This window comes from Thunnus thynnus, chromosome 4 (genome assembly GCF_963924715.1).
Source record: "Thunnus thynnus chromosome 4, fThuThy2.1, whole genome shotgun sequence".
Lineage (NCBI taxonomy): Eukaryota > Metazoa > Chordata > Actinopteri > Scombriformes > Scombridae > Thunnus > Thunnus thynnus.
The window spans coordinates 27,444,752-27,463,191 of NC_089520.1; the positions used below are offsets into that span (position 1 = coordinate 27,444,752).

At 40.9% G+C, this 18,440-nt stretch overlaps 1 protein-coding gene across 2 annotated transcripts in view; it reads left to right on the top strand.

Moving 5' to 3' along the window:
• Nucleotides 1-18,440, top strand: part of slc25a26 (solute carrier family 25 member 26) — a 60,332-nt gene that overhangs the window by 24,337 nt on the left and 17,555 nt on the right. For both annotated transcript variants that reach the window (XM_067588049.1, XM_067588051.1), the window contains exon 6: nucleotides 15,806-15,850. In XM_067588049.1, the coding sequence (XP_067444150.1) occupies nucleotides 15,806-15,850 (45 nt within the window). The remainder of the gene's footprint in view (nucleotides 1-15,805; nucleotides 15,851-18,440) is intronic.

Consider the following 18,440-nt stretch of genomic DNA (forward strand, 5'->3'; position numbering starts at 1 on the left):
GATTAAAGCAAGCGGCCTTACTCTGGACCTTCCTGTCCGCTTTACTCTAGTTTGCCTTTAAAGGGAAACTCTTACATCATTATTGTGGATATATAACAGGATTGATTGAATGTTACCCTGCATTTATAGAAACAAATGTATTTTTTGCTTTTAGTCAATGTCAGGCTGTTGTCAGGTATTCTTAAAATACCCAGTATTCATTGTAAATGCTGCACTGGCATGACGCCACCCAGTTACAGTAAACCACAACCAGCATGCAAATGTTTTGCCTGACTGCACAAACACAATTTTGCATGTCTAGTACAATTAAAATGCAAAACAACTGAAAAAGTATGACATTTATTTAACTAAAAACAATAAATGTATTAGCTCTGGTTACTGGCTAACAGCTAAGCTACGCTAACAATGTTAGCAGCCATATGAAATCATGCTTTCTACATTGTGGCCTGTAGACACTCGTTTGGGTTACACACTCAATCACTCACTATAGTTATGTGCTCTCTTGTCTCTGTAGATACCGGTTGTTTCTTGCAGTTTCTCTTTGTAAAAGCCTGTATTGTGTTGTGGTTTTTTTTTGCAAATTCAGAATTCCTTTGCGCTGCTGTCTGGTATAGAATCTCACAAAAATGAGTATCACAAGATTAAGTTCACCACACCATAATGAGCTGGTTTGTTCTGTTGATTAAGCTTTATGTTTCATTTTGGCCAAGTTATCCCTGCTAGGTTTGTGCTGCTGACTGTGTCAGTTTTAATCTTTCAGGGTTAGCAGTGCTGGTGGCTTAATTAAGCACTTTTGGCCAAGGCTTCATATTGGTTCCCTGCTGCCTGTAACTTGTATAAATAACTTTATTTCTCCTGTTGTTCCTTTCAGTTTGTCTTAAAAGTGAGATTAAAGGGCCATTTTTGCACCCGTCCAGAGGTCTGTCTGCCCTGGCGTCCACAGCAGAATTAAAAAATAAATCATCTACACTGAAACTCATTCTGTGCTGTTGGTTAGAATTGTTGCCATCACGTAGCTCAGTGTTTTTTCTCTAAAATCTCTCTAAATAGAGCTATTTGTAAGCATAATTGCAAAACGCAATGTCAACCCAACTGTGAGTAGCAGCTATCTTCATTTCAGCTGACTCAAAATGTTCGATAGAGATAATGCGTTTCCCTTTTAAGCTCCAGCCTCATTAATAAAACCAAACATTTTCATTAGCTGGTTAGAAACAAAGAAGTGTGCTGCTCAGTAACTTCTATAATTCTCAACTAGCTGTTTAGCGAGGCTAACTCTGTAGAACCACCATCATCCTCTCTCATGTTTAGGCCCCTCAGCATCAACACATTTACTCTCAGTCCACTCTCCCACGTCTCACTCCCAGCCTCAGCCACTTCCTCAGGCAGCCATACATCTCTCTTCCTGTCAGCAGCTAATTGGTTGACCCTCCGGGCATCCTGTGTCACACCACACCACCATTCATTGGCTAATATGCACTCTGCCATTGACATCATCCGTCAGTGGCTGTGACAGATCCATACTGTCATGTTTTAACCGAATGAAAGAATACTAAGCCTTTTTGTTGGGTTGATATACAAGCAATATGTTATATTATACCACAGGATGTTTTTTCTCTCATGTGCGAATACCAACTGTGGATGCAGTTTGTCTATAACATTCCTAATAAATGCCGCGCAGTATAAAGTCCCAATAAAAACGTTCGGCATTTTATATGTTACAGGTTCCTGTTTCACTGCCGTGTTGCGTTCTCAGCAGGCTATACTTCAGCTCCTTTCGTTAAAGGCTGCGGAGAAAAAGAAGCATCAGGTGTCTGTTGATAAGGGAGTCTGTGTTCTTCCCTTTGTGCCTTTGCCTGTTCAGTAGTACCACACGTCCATTTTGAAGCAACAAACTACACAAAGCTGCACACAGGTGGGAGAAAGAAAAAAAAAAAAATCACCAGCACAACATAAATATTATTCAGAGTTTCTGGGAAGCATTTCTCTCATGTCGATGGAATTGCTCTCTTGAATCGTTGCCAACACACTGTTTCTCCACCACCACCACCACCTCTCCTCCCTCTTTTCCTTCGCTCCCTCTCGCTCTCTCTCTCTCTCTCTCTCTCCCACTCACCTCAGAACAAGTCTTAATTTGTCGGGAATATTACTGCCCTGTGCCGACATTCGCCGGGCTGCGACGGCTTATGGGAACCGTGGCCAGCTGCGATTTCATTGGCTCGCTTGAGATGTGCCGGCGCTCAAACCTCTCCCTAGTTTGGCTTGTTTAAACATACACACACACACACACACACATACACACACACACTCTGTGCTGCCCTTGGCATTCAAAACTGTCAGGTGGAATTCTTCAGCAAGTGCAGTCAGACTCGTTCTAGTTTTTACAGCGCCGGGGAGCTGGAAAGGCTGGGATGAGTGATTGCTAGTCGCTTAAGGCTGAACACTCCTCATAGTTACACAGCATAGGCCTTAAAGGGACACGTGCTCATGCTGCAGGATGCAAAGAACTGCACAGCCTCCAACACACCCTTATCTGTGACAAATTTAGGTTTTGGGGGAACTGCGCTGAGCACAAGGGGAGATATGCTTTGTATGTGTTACAGGTTTGTGTTTGGATAGGCATATGATTTGTGCGAAGTGTTTCTCAGGGGAGTGTACAAACAGGTGTGTGTGTGTGTGTGTGTGTGTGTGTGTGTGTGTGCCTAAACTGAGTAAGCATATGGCGGTCTGTTTTCTGTAAAAGGTAGCGCAGGCCTTGGCTTTCACTGACCAGCGCTATACAACCACCAAGAGAGAAGTAATCCAACCTTCTCTCTCTGTTTCTTTCTCCCGCTCCTTTTCCCCAGCACTCTCAGTTTCCCCTCTCCCCCCTCCTTCCTCCCCCCCCCTCTCTCTCTCTCTCTCTCTCTCTCCCTCCCTCTCCGTGTCTCCCCCAGGCCTCTCTTATGAAGTGAGAGGCCAAACACAGGCCCAGAGTGCCGGATCAGGCTCCTTCTATCGATTGTCTTTATTTATGTGTTTGTTTATTTATTTAAAAGGCCTTGAACCCCTCTGTCCCAAAGGTGTACTTAGGTGCCACACACACACACACACACACACACACACACAGTCTCTCACAGTCTCCCTTACTGGACTATACACACACAAGTTCCCGCTGTGCTCCTATGTTTAGCTAGGGGTTTTTGCCATGTCACTGCAGATACTAGGTGTGATATTAGCTCGTACGTGCACGCATGACTCCAGTGTTTATTAACATAACACAGAGATCCCTATAACAGGAAAATAATTAAAAGCCCATGTTCAGTTAAAACAGGGACGATGCTGGAAAATTCAATTGGATACTGAAGTGTAATTTAGATTCTGTTCTGTTAGTTTTGTTTTGAAGTCACATTGTTAAAGTAATTTACTGTTGTTTGGAGTGTAATACAGCTGGACGGTAATGCAGTATTATCATTTATTCAACTTTCAGTAGAATTGTGTGGTGAAATTATTGTATAAAGTTATTCTTGAGTCCAAATCATCATTCAAAAGGTAAAAATAACAACTAACAGAATGTGTTTTTTATTGATCAAAATACATTTTCCATTTTTCATAACAAAAGTGTTAAACTGTGTAAATGGAGTTTACGATCAAAGTGTGTAAATGGTATTTGAAGAAAAAAAGATGACAACAGAAAAAAAAATAAAAATAGAATAAAGACAATAAATTCTAGATGTTCTCAAAGGAGTGATCATAACATTTCATTGGGTATCAGGTATTCTTTTAGAAAAAACTGTATTTGTGAACAAGGAGTTTTCCCATTACAGTCACAACATTTGCAAAAATAAAATTAATTTTTGAGTCTTTACATTCAAAATGTAGAATAACATCTTTAACAGACAGCTCTAAATTATGTGTAGGTGTTGTGTCTTGTGACTCAAGACAGCTCATGTTCTCAATGTCTATTTTTTTTCCCCCTTTTTGTCTGAGAGTAACCTTTAAGAGCATGTTGTAATGATTATACACATTGGGGGAAAAAACAAAAAATTGAATTAATTTGTTATATTGCTCAACTCTACGTGATCAGCCTTCAAAATCTCAATATATATTGATATTAAAAACATTCTCCAAAATATATATTGATTTAATATCCTTGCAGAGCTAATGCTCAAAAACAGTCCAGCTGGAGTTATTTAGGGGAAATAATTGCTGCCCCTCACTCACCGTTCAGTCGGAGCTCAGGGTATTGCAACATGCATCCTTATCGCATATCTGTCATACTTCATTAGAATTGCACTAACCAGCTACGCGCCTGTGTTTGTGTGTATATGCTTGCAGGCAATTCTTGTGCAGTTTTTTCAAATGTTTTTTTTTTTTTTTTTTGGTTTGCTTCTGTTTGTGTATGTGTGTGTGTGTGTGTGTGTGTGTGTGTGTGTGTATGTTTTGTGTTCATATATTCATCCAGATTGTCCATCAACTGACAGACAAACAGGTCTGGTTTCTTCCCACTCAGTGACTGTCTGTGATTGAGGTTGAACATTTGGCACAGTAACATACAGAGATGTCCAACACCACCTGCCTCTCTGACATGATTAATGACTTGATCAACGTTCAACATATTAAAATCTGATCTCTGTCTGTTTGTTATCAGTGTGTCACCACAGTCAGTCCCTCGTCATATTTTCGTGACACACAGCAGATGGAATGTGGGTGTGTCTGAATGTTTGTGTGAGATGTGTGTGTGTGTGTGTGTGTGTGTGTGTGTGTGTGAGTGCTTGTATGAATTTGGCAAGTAAATCCAGCTTGCAGCCCTGTTGCATTAGCAGGTAATAAATGTGGACTTAGACTCAGGGCTTTGCTCTGCCTGGCCAGTCCATATGATTTTTTTAAAGTGTGTAAATGTGTGTGTGTCTTGGTCTTCACATGGCCTATAGTGATTCTGCACTTTGACTAAGGCTGCTGCTGATCGCTTCACCATCTGAATCCCATCTGCTTTCTTTTAAAAGCTCTCCTCTGCTCTCCTCTCCTCTCCTCTCCTCTCCTCTCCTCCCCTCCCCTCACTTCCCCTCACCTCCCCTCCCTTCTCCTCTCAGAGGGCAAGTGAAATGCTGAGACCGAAGAACTATGACTGTAAAAGAGTTGAATAGAATAAAAGAACAAGAGGTTAACTGGACAGTAAAACTGTTGCTCTGATCTCTTTAGTGAATCAGGATTTCTTAAAAGTATAGTTAAACATTTCAAAGGAGCCATTGTTCATTTTATTTTTCGGATAAATTGAATTTGAGGGAGTACACATGGTCTTATTTGAAATGGTACATTTGGTATATTCAAAATCCACGGGTTTAGGAGGTTTTGCCAAATGGATTTGGAATGGTCATTCGGTATCAAGCACTAACAGAAGATCCAGCAGACATCTCTGGCTCATGAATCATTTGCTCTTTAGCTCATTTGCTCCACATCTGGTGGCAAGAACGGAGCAGAAGGAGTGCTTAAGTTGTCGGGTTCAAGATTGCACCACAGTGTCTTGACTGAGTTAAATTGTGCATATGAGCTTTTAGACTAGTTATTTGTGTCTAGGATTTCACACTACAGCCATAAAATGTGGGAGGGTGTCTTGTACTGTCATTGTAATGAGTGTAAACAGTGTCATCCAAGGTGTACTGGCTTTTGCAAAACATATGAGTTTTTATAGAAACGTCTGCTTACATGGGTAAAATTTCTAGAGGGAAAAAAATTTTCAAAGTCTCTGTTTCCACAAGACTTGGCATCACAGCCAAGATAAGATTAATCAGAATGATTTCAGTGTGTCTTTGAGAATGCTTGTAAACTATCCACCGTGTAAAGTGATATGCTTTCAGTGCCACATGAAGAATTTGCATTTGTGTCCAGGACTTAGTTCACTTCAGTGCATGCCGTAAGTGATAATCCACAACAAGGTTTTGTGATATACAAAATGACTCCTCTGGATCTGTTTTTTTTCCTATGTCAGGACACATAATTGTTTATACACTTACCACAGTAAAATGGTAGGCTGTACTCAAATCATCATCCATTTTTAGCCATGGTGTGGCTGTAGGGACGGCGGTCAATTGGGTCAGTCAGTCCACCACTTTGCTTTAGACTGAAATATCTCAACAGCTGTTGAATGGATCGCCATGAAATTTGGTACAGATATCCATGGACCACAAGGATGAAGCCCACTGACTTTGGTGATTTCCTGACTTTTCCTCTTGCACCATCATGAGGCCAAAGTTGTTGTCTTTTTTTTTTAAACCTCTATATATTCAGAGAAGTTTCAATGAGAGGAAGTCTCTCATTTGCAGGAAAGCCCTGAACATGTCCACACAGTTACACACATTCACACCTGGAAGCTGCCCAGTACAACCACATTCTGATCTGCCGGCCACTGAGCAGCTCCACTGGAGCAGTTAAGGTTATGAGCCTTGCTCATGGGGACCTTGGTGGTAGTAATGAGGGAGGGGTAAGCACTGCTTTTTCACTTTCCCCACGCAGATTTATCCTGCAGGGCTGGAGATAGAACTGGTGGCCTGTTTTCACTTATCCAGTGAAGTATCTCAACATCTACAAGATGGATTGGCACAATATTTTGTACAGACATTCATGGTTCCCAGACAATGAATCCTAATGACTTTAGGGATCCCCTGACCATTCCTCTGGCACCACCACTATGAGGTTGACATTTGTGGTTCACAGTGAAATGTCTAGACAACCACTGGGTGGATACAATGAAATTTGATACAGACATTTCCCCCTCAGGTTGAATTGTAATAATGTAGGTGTTCCCTTAACTTTTCCTCTAGCGCCACCATCAGGTCAAATTTTTAATTTGTCCAATACTTTGGTTATGACCAAATACCTGCAGTAATAAAGTAATGGCACTCCAATCAGCGTCAGCTTTACTTAATGTTTGTGCTAATGAGCAAATGTTAGTATGCTAACACGCTAAATGAAGATGATGACCATAGTAAACATAACAGCTGCTAAACAACATAATAACATTGTAAGAATATTAGCATGCTCAAAGTACCTCTGTGCCTAAGTGTGGCATCACAGAGCCATGGATGTAGACTCTTAGCTTTGTTTGTTTGTAGTCAGTTTAATTTTTGATAAAAAATTTTTGTTAACAAAGTCAAGTGAAAGTACTGTTAATCAGTAGCATAGAGTTTAGAGCTGTGATTAAATGGTTGACTGGATTTTGTTTTAGTTGTCCAGTTGTTGCTGATTTTATCAGACACCTGCCAGCCAGTCAGTCATTTTTGTGGACATCGTCTAAAAGTCTCTTAAGCATTGTTAATGTTAATTGCACAGTACCATTAAAATGATATATTGCTATATCATCTCAGTGGTACTGTATTATGTTAAATATCAGACACACTGAGATCAATCAGAACATTTTGTTGGAAAGCATCTGAATTGTGGTTTTCTGTTAAGTTGGTTTTGGAGAGCCATTCCTCAGTAGCAGTAGGTAGATGTTTCAAAGTAGGAAATTTCCAAACATTTAGGAATGAGGTACTTTTTGGAAAGGAATCTGTTGGAAAAGATGAATAATGTCTCTCATCTGTTGGTTTGGCCATCTATACATTTGTCTACTTGTCTCTCTGTCTTAATATCTATCTCCCTTACTCTTTTTCTCTCCTTTTGGATACTCATCAGTATGCACAGGCTGCAGTATGACCTATTAAAAGTCATTTGTCAAATTGCAGCCAACTGGCTTGCCTGCAATCAGGCTCAATGTGAATATATTTTGACATGTGTTTTTCCTGCCCTCCGCTGAGTGCCTAAGGACCTGTGACAGCCCGAAGCCTCTCTGAATGCTAATAAAGTTAGCGCTTATACAGTTGGCAAGGACGCATATATACACACACACACACGCGCACACACACAAACTGGAGAACTGTCAGCAGAATGACACAGCAGACATCTCCATATTCGTATAATATAGTACCTGACAGTCACAGCAAGTGGCACTGTCATCTTTGATCATTTATGAAATGTGTCAGCTAGCAAACATATAATGCCGCTCTTCAAGACACACAGGCGCACACACATACATCAGCTTAAATATGATTAAGCACATTGACATTTTCGTACAAAAATTGCAAGACACACACATATGCAGGATAGCAGGTCTGTGAGAGAGCCGGTCATGTGTTTCCCAGCAGTGGAATCCTGTCCCTGGAGGCCAGCTGGATGACACAGATGTTTGTGGGCTTTGGGAGCAGATGCTGCTGAGCTCTTGGAACAAAGTTCTCACTTAGTGGCCAAGTAGCAGAGCCAAGGTTTGGTATGATTTCCACAAAAAAAATATAGTATTGTGTTAGTGTCTGTTGTGATTCTTTGTATGTTAAGATTTTACTTTCAAGTGGAGCACGAGTAGAGCAAGAGAAGCGAGTGGTCAGTAGGGTGGAGAAGATGGTAGATGGAGAGAGCTGGATTGATGTCTGAAAGGACAGTGAAGAGGGAAGATGTTGAAATTATAGGATAGACAGTAGAAACATGAAAAAGAGAACACAAGGTGTGGCGGAGGATTTGTCTACGGCCTGCTGAATCATTTTAGGAAAACTTTAGTTCAGAAATAGAGTGATTCAGGGTAAAATGAACTGAGCGCAGGGCCTCAGGGTGTGTTTTTCTTACTCAATAAATGTATTTTCTCTACAGTATTCTAGCAAGGGTCGGTCGAGGGCGTGTTGTTTATGTTACAGACAAGACATGGAGTATGTTCCAGGAAGTCCAGTTTGAGTAACAGATCTGTGAATTTGAAGGCTCATCATACGCCATAAACACTGCACAGCGGTTTATAATACCGAGTATTTTACAACTCTGGAAAGTTATCATGGCGGCAACGATTTTCTCTTTGGTCGCGACAATAGCGAGGTAAATGGTAGAAACGCTCTACTGACGTTACAAAGTAATCAACAGGAATGTGTGCTTGCATATATGCGATTGGTCAACGCAGCCCCTTGTTGGATGACATGACATTGCAGCAAAAGTTGAACCTGGCTCAACTTTTTCGCTGGACGAAGCTGCGTTGTTCTGCCAGAGCCCTCTAGGTTGGCATTCCCACTGCGCTGCTGGGTAGTCAGACACATTGAAATGAATGAGAGGAATTCAGTTTTTCACACAGGGTTACAGTCGATGTCTTTAATGTGTTGGCATGCTAACATTAGCTTATTAGCGCTGAACACAAACTAAAGCAGAGGATGATAGGAGTGCCATAAATACTGAATACTTTGGCTAGTATTCACTCTGAAACATAAATATTACTCTGCTGGTGGTGTCGCTAGAGAAAAAAATCAGGTGATGAGATGTTTTAGGGTAGACCAAATGGTTTGTGTGTATGTGTATTTAAATAAGCTTTTTATGTCACGTGACAGGTCACGCTCGAAGACATCAACAACGTGCTAAATGCAATGGATGTGTTGGTTTCTCTGGTTATCGTTATGATTTGGTTGCTGCTCACATGGCCATGGAAGCAGGCTGATTGGCTCAAGCTGGAGTGAGTGAGCTAGTAAAGTTTTGGCAGGCAGAGGAAAACCTCAGTTGTTTTCAATGGATATAAACATCACTGCTGCTCTGCCTTCAGGGTAGTGTTTTCTTCTGCTAACTGATCCCTTAAATAACAGCTACAGTACATGTTTAGTTTGTATAAAATGACAAAAACAAGATAAAAACATACTCGCCCTTATTTTCCTTGCAAGTGAACATTTTGATGATAGAATAGTGGGATCTTGTTCATGTCTTGACGACGCAGACAGACATCTCTATTCATCATCATCATTTTTAATGGGATTTATGAAGTCCTGTCTCTCTTTTTTTTTTTTTTCTTTTTAGAGTTAACATAACAACCCTGGATTGAGTGACCACCATCCAAACATGCTCACACACTCATACACACACATTGGGAGTTTGGCTTGGCTTCATGGTGCTGAATAGGCCATGGTAGCTGGGGCATTATACAAGGCAGGGGGATGAGACAGAGTCAGCATTTAGCACCGGAGAGCAGCGGGATTTTATGCTTCCTGGCTGCCTTCATGCTAGCCCAGCGTAGCATGGCCCTGGCTGTCTGGATGGCTGTGCGCTAGTCTACCATGACATAGCTGAGGTCTAAATGTGCCCTCAACACTTGTGGCAGACCTCTCTTGAACTAGAATATCCAAACCATGCAGATCGCCCACTGGCCCAGTCGTTGGACAAAGTGTCCCGTCTCTTGACTTCAGATTCAGCTCCCGTAACCAGTTATAACCAGTCGGCCCCTTCAAGTGTCCTTAAGCAATACACTGAGCTTCCAACCTGATCAGTCACAAGCTACACGGGATAACAGTGGAACTGCATGATGTATGTATTTTCATAATGCAGTCATTGATGGCTGAGTAATCTTTGCTGATTTTCATATTTAAGATACCCCGTGGAGTTTTTGATGACTGATAGCAATGTTTTTATGAGTGGATCCCTGTTTTCTGCATGAGGATGCGCACAATGCACAAGAGCACACAGTCACCACGATCCACATCTTGCCATCGATTCGAGCAGTAACATGCAAAAAAGCACCAATATATATATTATCTCAAAAATCGGATTTGCAAATGTGTTATGATAAAGTGTATTGGACATGTTTGTCAGGCTTCAATGATACATACGAAGCATTTTTGTGAGTTACACTGAGGGCCCTATTTTAATTGTGCAACAATCAGAGTGGTAGGTCTTGGACGCACAGACTGTGTGGGCTTCTCCATGCACACTTGCTATTTTGGTTCATGTATGTGCAGCAGGGCAACATGCAAAAGGTCTGGGTGGAATATAGATCAGAGGGTGTGGTGATCAATACATTCTCAGCAGTCACATTACTGGTTTCATAGCTCTGAAAATACTTTGCCATTTGTTGAAGCCACTCATGTGATCACATCAAACGGGATACTGTTTCAGTTATAATTCTACTGAATCTCATGGTGTAAATGGTCACAACATATCGTAAAATGTGATCCCGCAGCCTTTGCAGTGCAATGCATTTGAAGAATACAACATGAAATTCTTCAAAAAACTTGCAAAGGACGTTATGATGCTCAGGATTTATGAGGCCTGGTAATCTGACGTCTTCCACACAAACAGGCTGAAAACTGAGTTATAACTGAACAGTCTGTGTGTAGAGGTATGAGAGGCTATTTCGTAGGTGCAGGTGTAGGTTTACAGCGGAACGCTAAGAATCACTCATATTCATTTATAGGAAAAGTGAGAAAAGTGCAGGCTGCTTCCCTCCTGCTTTAACTACATTAAATGATATTTTGATGCTGATTTAAATGCATCTACTGGTTGGAGAGTGTTTAATTAGTGTATTTTATTTATTTATGAAGTATTATCCTGTTACTGTTGCATATTTGCTCCAAGTATTTAGTTTGTTTGTGTTGACACAATCACCAAATTGGCAGCGAAGTTCCGTTATGCCAGAAACAGACATAGTTCTGAGATGTCTGCTCAAATGTTTTCACAATGTATCATTTTTGATGTGATTTTTATATATCTTATTATATTTAGAAATAACATAATTAGTATTAATTCGCAAAAATGAACGTGCATTATATCTCTAAAATGTTTAAAACTTGTGTTATTGTAAAACATAGTGAAATGCGTTTTGTCCATCCAATCATACATTTTAACAAAAGAGCATGCTTTGGTCCATTTTACAACAAAAATAATAACGGCAAATTAAAAAATAATTGCATTCAGTTTAGGAATAACAGGTGTATTCACTATTGCTAAAGGTTTCATGTTTGAGTTGTTTCTGATGGATCGATGCACAGTTTCTGATTTTCCTGTCTGTGTGTCTCCTGAGTGAGAGACCCACACTTAATGTGAAGTTAGATCATGTAAACCTAAGGTGGTCGGAAAATCATTCATGTTGTTGTTTTTTTTGTAGATATTCAGTTATATTAATAATTATCTCAACCTTAGTTGTGCATTTTAATTTTTAGCAGCTTTGTGACTGCCCAAAATCAGCATAAACCCTAACCCTTAACCAGTCTTCCACCTTAAAGCACCTGCACAATTGATCCAATAGAAGAATAAATGTCACACACAGTTCCTTAAAAAGTGTAGTTTTAGATCTCTGATGTTGTGGCGAGATGTGTTTTGCCTGAGGAGTCAGACAGACATTTAACATTGTAATTCCCACAGTATCTCATATTGTATCTGTGCATTGGGTAAATAAGCTGAAGTTGGTGCGAAGGCTGCTTATGAAGGTATTTTGCATTATTTATATGTTGGTTTTTGGCATTTGACTTTCTCTTCTGATAAGTTCATGAGAACTTAAACATATTTTACAGAAAATATTTACAGGAATGGTAGATGGAATTAATTATACGGGAAGGATATAAGCATTGTTCTTTCTATCTGGTACAATGCTGATGCACATCTATCTATCTCCAAGGTTACCTCAACTCAAAAACAAAAGCGAAAACATTAGAAAAAAAACACACAAAAAAAAACTTGCTCCCTTGGGCTGTTTTGGGAAATCTTGCCTATGTTTTTAGTGCAAGTCAGAGCAGTGACACAAGGATTGCAGTTGTGGTGAAAATTCATTCCGCAGCAGCCTGTCGCTGAGTAATGGGTAACACTCTGCATGCATTGCTCAGATACACAGAAAATGAATAGACTTCAGGTTTTTGATTTGGATGTTGATGCTGTGGTTGCAGTTGAGAATTGATGCTCTGGTCTGTGTGAGAGAGAGAGGGAGAGAGAGAGAGAGAGGGAGAGGAGGGTGGAAGTAGAAACAGATTACATGTCCAGTCCCCTTTATTCACCACTTCACTCTCTGTCTCTACCTATCTTCACATCTCATTCAGCTGAGAGATTTATTACACCTCACATCTCCCTCCATCACTACACCACCATTAAAGTATCTCCGCGGTATAGCTTGTTCGATATGTAACAAGCAGAACGCGCTTTAGTTTTGAAAAAAAATAACCACTAGAGTAATTAGCTCCCACACTGTATCCTCCACCCATTATATCTGATTTTATAACTGAAATAAACAAGCGCACACAGCTGGATTGTCACACGCCACATCTAGTCAGGTTCATACATGTTTCAGGTGTGTGTGTGTGTGTGTGTGTGTGTGTGCGCGCCTTAAATGGCTTATCAATTTTAATCAGACCACATGTGGTTTTCAGACGTTTCATCTCTGCCAGGCAACACGCACACATATACACACACACAGATATACACTGCATGCACAGTGTGCCAGGGGTGTCAAACCAAGTCATAAATCATTGGTGGATCACTCCTTCCAGATCCTCTGCAGAACCCATCTGGCTTTCTCTTTCTTGCTGTTTGCACTCATTGCGGAGGTTCAAAGTCCTCTGCACACTTTTGTGCACATTAAATAAATATGTTTTTCTTTTTTTTTTCTTTTTTAACTTACATTTTTATAACCTTTCCTTTGCTGTATCTACGTAGCTCGATTGAAGCCAGTTCAATTTAAGAAAACATAAAAGTGAAACGACTACAGTGATTCAAATGTTTTATTTCAGCTGAAAAAACTCAATTTACATTTTATTTCAGTTTCAGTTGATGTTAGCTTATTTGAAATGAAATTACGTTTATAACTTTGTTTTATCTTTAAAATTGTCTGGACAAGTAGTATAACAGATAGTGGCTATTACCCCCCCCCCCCCCCCCCCCCCCCCCCCTTCCATTCTCTCTCTCTCTCTTTCTCTCTGTCTGTCTCTCTCTCTCTCTCTCTCTGACCTGGAAAAAGGCAGAACTCATCAGGGTGGTAATAAAAGACAGGTGTACTTTTATTCCTTTTGAAAGCACACTCTCATCTCTCCACAGTTGGAAAACAGGTGCACTCACTCCACATTCAGGGGGCTGGATACCAGACCTACATCAAATAAAATTTTTCGATCATCTCAAAGGACTGAGAAAATTTGCTTCTGTCTGCCCAGATAGACCAGATGGGCATGAAGAGTTTCCACTGGAACATTTCTGTTAGCTCCATATATCAGGACTGCTTTATCAAGCTACAAGTGTTTGATTGGGCTAAACTCAAAAATTTACCAGAAGAATTTCTATTCTGCTGTATTTTTAGATTGATGGTCAAAGCAAACTAATGGATGAGTTCTCTACAAGTCTGTTTAGTCTAGGAAGTACGCTTTTTTTATTTTCTTGTCAAGAGTTACATAACAAGATCGATACCACTCTTATATTAGTCTTTTCAATATGAAACTGAAAACAGCAGCTAGCTTATTTTAACTTAGCATAAAGGCTGATAACTGAGGGAAACAGCTAGCCTGTGTTCAAACGTATAAAAATCTGCCTACCAACACCTCTAAAGCTCACTAATTAATAGTTTTAATTATATTTCGTTTGTTTAATACAGAAGCTGCAGCCAGTCTAGCTGTCTCCCTGTTTCCAGTGTTTATGCTAAGCTAGGCTAACGTCTGGCTCAAGCTTCATATTCAACGGACAGATATGAGAGCGGTATCAATATTGTCATATAACTCTCTGCAGAACAATAAATAAGTGGATTTCCCAAAATGTCAAATCAATCCTTTAAATAGTTGCCAAAGAAAATACGTTTTTCACCAGACAGTGACTTTTACATAAGTACAGAAACATGTTTTTTTATTTGTGATCTATTCTATTTATGATCTACTTTAACTAACACAATGAGATAACAGGTCTTTTATTAAGCAATCTTCCTTTCCTATATAACATTTTAGGAACGTAATTTGATGTGCTCAGTTGAATTTCTATTTCTTTTTCAGCTTTGTTTCTTTTGAAAACTCCCAAGTCATTATAAGGTTTACATAAGTCTTACATTCAGGTCTTGGGGAGCAGATGCAGCAGATACCTTTTAAATTAATCGACTTCAGATCGAGTGTTTATATGAGGTCAGTTCATTTGAAATAATAGCTTAATAAACTCATTGAGAGGCATAAACACAGTTCTTGTATTATCTTTGCGCTCCAGCTTGCTCAGAGTTGGATCGGTGCTGTTTTTACTGATGTGCTAACGTAGAATGACGGAACACGCTGGAAGGAGGCGGCACAGATGGATGAATGATCCTCTTGTTGCTGTGATCAAAGACTGATGACACAACTCAGTGTCACTCTATTTATTTCCCTCTCCACTTTTGTTTTTGTTCCCTCTCTTCCTTCCTGTCCTGCTCTGCCATTCCTGCAGCGCAAGATGACAGGATACACGTGTGTGTGTGTGTATGTGTGTGTGTGTGTGTCTGCAATGTGTCTCTGTGAAATATATGTGTCTGTGCGAATTAGTGTTTTTGCGTGTCTTTCCGTACGTCTCTGTTTAAATAAAGTGTGCCCGTTCTTGCGCATGTGTCCGCATACTGCTGTGAGAGCGCGTGTGTGGTCTGACTGTGTGTGTCGTTTGCCCCTCGCCTTGGCACCGACATTGATTTCCTCCCGCTATAACTTCCTGTGTGAGCCGATTTAGCGTTTCCAGTGGCAACATTCACACTCCAACCATCACTCTAGTTCTCTCCCGCTATCCCGCTATTCCTTCTTCCAAGTTTGCTTCATCTATCCATCCATCCATCCATCTATCCATCCATTCAGGACTGCCAGACCACAGCCCGTCTCATTCATTAATCATCAGCAGTGAGAAGGAACAAGGGAGCAGTCAGACGAGAGAGAGGGAAACAGAGAAAGGTGGCAGGAATGACAAGTGCAGGAGATTGGAGGTTAAAGATGAAACTTGAAACCCCCCCTCCCCAAAAAAAAAAAAAAAAATCAAAAACAAAATGCAGATATAATGCTGATAATGAAAACTCTGTGTGCTTGTTTTTCAGATCCCGTTCTCGCTGGTGCAGTTTCCACTTTGGGAATATTTAAAGGTACGTTTTATATCTTTTCATATATGTTTGTCTAGTTTACTTTATTCCCTCTCTGTATTTATTATCCATCTATTTTGTCCCGTCTCCACTCTCCCCAACTGTTCCACCATTGCTCAGTGCCATCATTTACAGTAATTACTCTCGGCGATAAATCCGTAGTAAAGTTATAATAGTGTGCTTACTCTCTGACACATTTACAGCAGGCTCACCCTCTGCATTCCCTTGTATCATTGTGGAAAATGGGAGTTTACGCCCCGGTTTAATGGGTTGTCACGACTACCATCAAACCAGCCTTCAATTTATCATGAGCTCTGAGCATATCCAGTCCTGTATATCTGTCTCTTTCTTTTTTTTTTTTTTTTTTTTTTTTTTTTTTTTTAAATCTCTCTCTTTCTTAATGTGTTTCTCTCCCCCATGTCTCATCCCTCTGTCTTTTCATTGTGTGGCCCTGAACACATAAAAAGCCGTTTCTCTTTGAAAAGACGGCGTTTTGTTGGAGTGACATCATGTCTCAAGGGCACGATAGGCGGACAGTCAAACATTCCATCAATGTTAGGAGCTAACGGCCGAGCTAAGACGAACAATACGCCGCGCAGCTGTATGTGTGTGTGTGTGTGTGTGTGTGTGTGTGTGTGTGTGTGTGTGTGTGTGTACATGTATGTGTGCGTCTGTGCGTTTGCAAGAGTTAGATTTTGTCGTCCACAAGTGTCTCTTTGTCCCTCAGTCAAAGGGCCTCTCTCTCCAGGCCATCTGGACACGTCCGTTGGCGGAGAGCTGAACTGCTGGAATCTGGACTCCTCTCCTCTCCTCTCCTCTCCTCTCCTCTCCTCTCCTCTCCTCTCCTCTCCAATCATCTCTTCTTCTCTCCTCCTCCCAGATGTACAGCCCATTTATCCTCTATATTAACATGGTGCTCTGAATAGCTAATGAGCCGTTTCCTCTGTTACAATGGCTGAGGTGAGCTGACTTACCGAGGAAGGAGAAGAAAAAGCAACTACTTGAGAGCAAACATGTTTTTACTACCATTCCCTTAGAGTGACCACCGGGCTTTCACAAACAAGAATAAACGTGAAATGCCAGAGCGAAGGAATCTGAGAGAGTGTATGTGTGTGGCATGATCTCCCATCTGCTCTGCGGGATGGTAATGTGCTGCGTTATGGCCTTTTTCTTTTTGTTTCACACCGAGCCAACACAGCTGTCAGTGAGAGAAACAGAAAGAGGAAAAAGGGAGAAAACCAACCAACAGACGGCTGTAGGGCCTGTAGGAAGAGGTGCAAGCAGCTAAATCCTTTCATAAAGTGCATTAAGTTCAACTTGTCCTTGGATTTCTGGGATATCATGGAGAGTCATATTCCAGGCATAAATTCAGTAAGCAGGTCACAGGATATGTGAGAATCGTGCATGTCGGTCACTGCACAGAGATTCAAAGTGGTTTTCACACCAGGCTTCGATATCTATGGGGATCGCACGTTTCTTTCACACATTAATTTCACAATATTGTGGTTTTTTTACTCAGTTGTTTTTTTTCCCCCAACCACAATCCCAACTGTTCTGACCTCAAAAACAACATTAGCAAAACAGGAGGGTGTAACACTTTTAGGTTATGATGGAACACCAAGAGAGAGCCCGCAAGACATTCAAGGAATTCTGTCTCAGAGGCATGGTGGGAACTCCAATTAAACTGATGAGATGCTCTTACAAATGCAGCCTCCCCGCGCACAAATACACACATAACAAACACATACGTGATGTACTGACACTCACATGCAGACAGACCTACCACCTCTTTCCTGTGGGAAGTCGCCCAGGTGCAGAGTCCGACCCTGACACGAAGGTTCAAAGGTCAAAAAGTTTGTTTTCCCAGGTTTTACCCCTTATTATTTATTCATGAAATAGAGAGGAAGGGAGGGACGGACTCTGAAAGAGAGGGAGAGAGGGAGAGAGAGGAATCCCCCAGCGTGAGACCTTTGATGTGGAAAACAAAATCTCCTTTTTAATCTGCCTTCTAATGGAATACACATGACACTTCCTGAGCTCGTACACACTGTACATCCTCACTTCTCTCTTCTGTCTTTTTTTGTGTGTGTGTGTGTTTACTTGTTTGTGTTTGCATGTGTTGTGCACGCACACATGGTTTTTGTGATGTCCACATGTGTGTGAGATAGGGGGGGAGAGAAAGAGATAACATGCAACAGATTAAAACTCACAGGGGGGGAATGGACAAAGAAAATATTAGTAATCGCTCCATGCTGTTGCTCAATTGCTCTCCCTGAGAAGTAATCATACCTTGCAGCGCCCGAGGCAGCCCAGCTGTCCACATGCATTTCATACAAAGACTAACCTTGCATAGTCAGTCTCCTCTTCGCTTTGCTGGAACTAGCGGCGGGGGGAGAAAAAGAGACAGCCTCCCTTCCCATCCTGTTCTCTCTGAAAACAAAAACATCAGGTGGTTTCACTCAGTAGCCAGTTGCGTTTGAACAAGCAAATCCTGTGATGTGAGGATTTTCAGACACAAAAAGTACTATGAAAAACATTTCATATCATTTTACATATTCATGATGTGCAATTAGCTTTGTTTTCAGTTAAATGT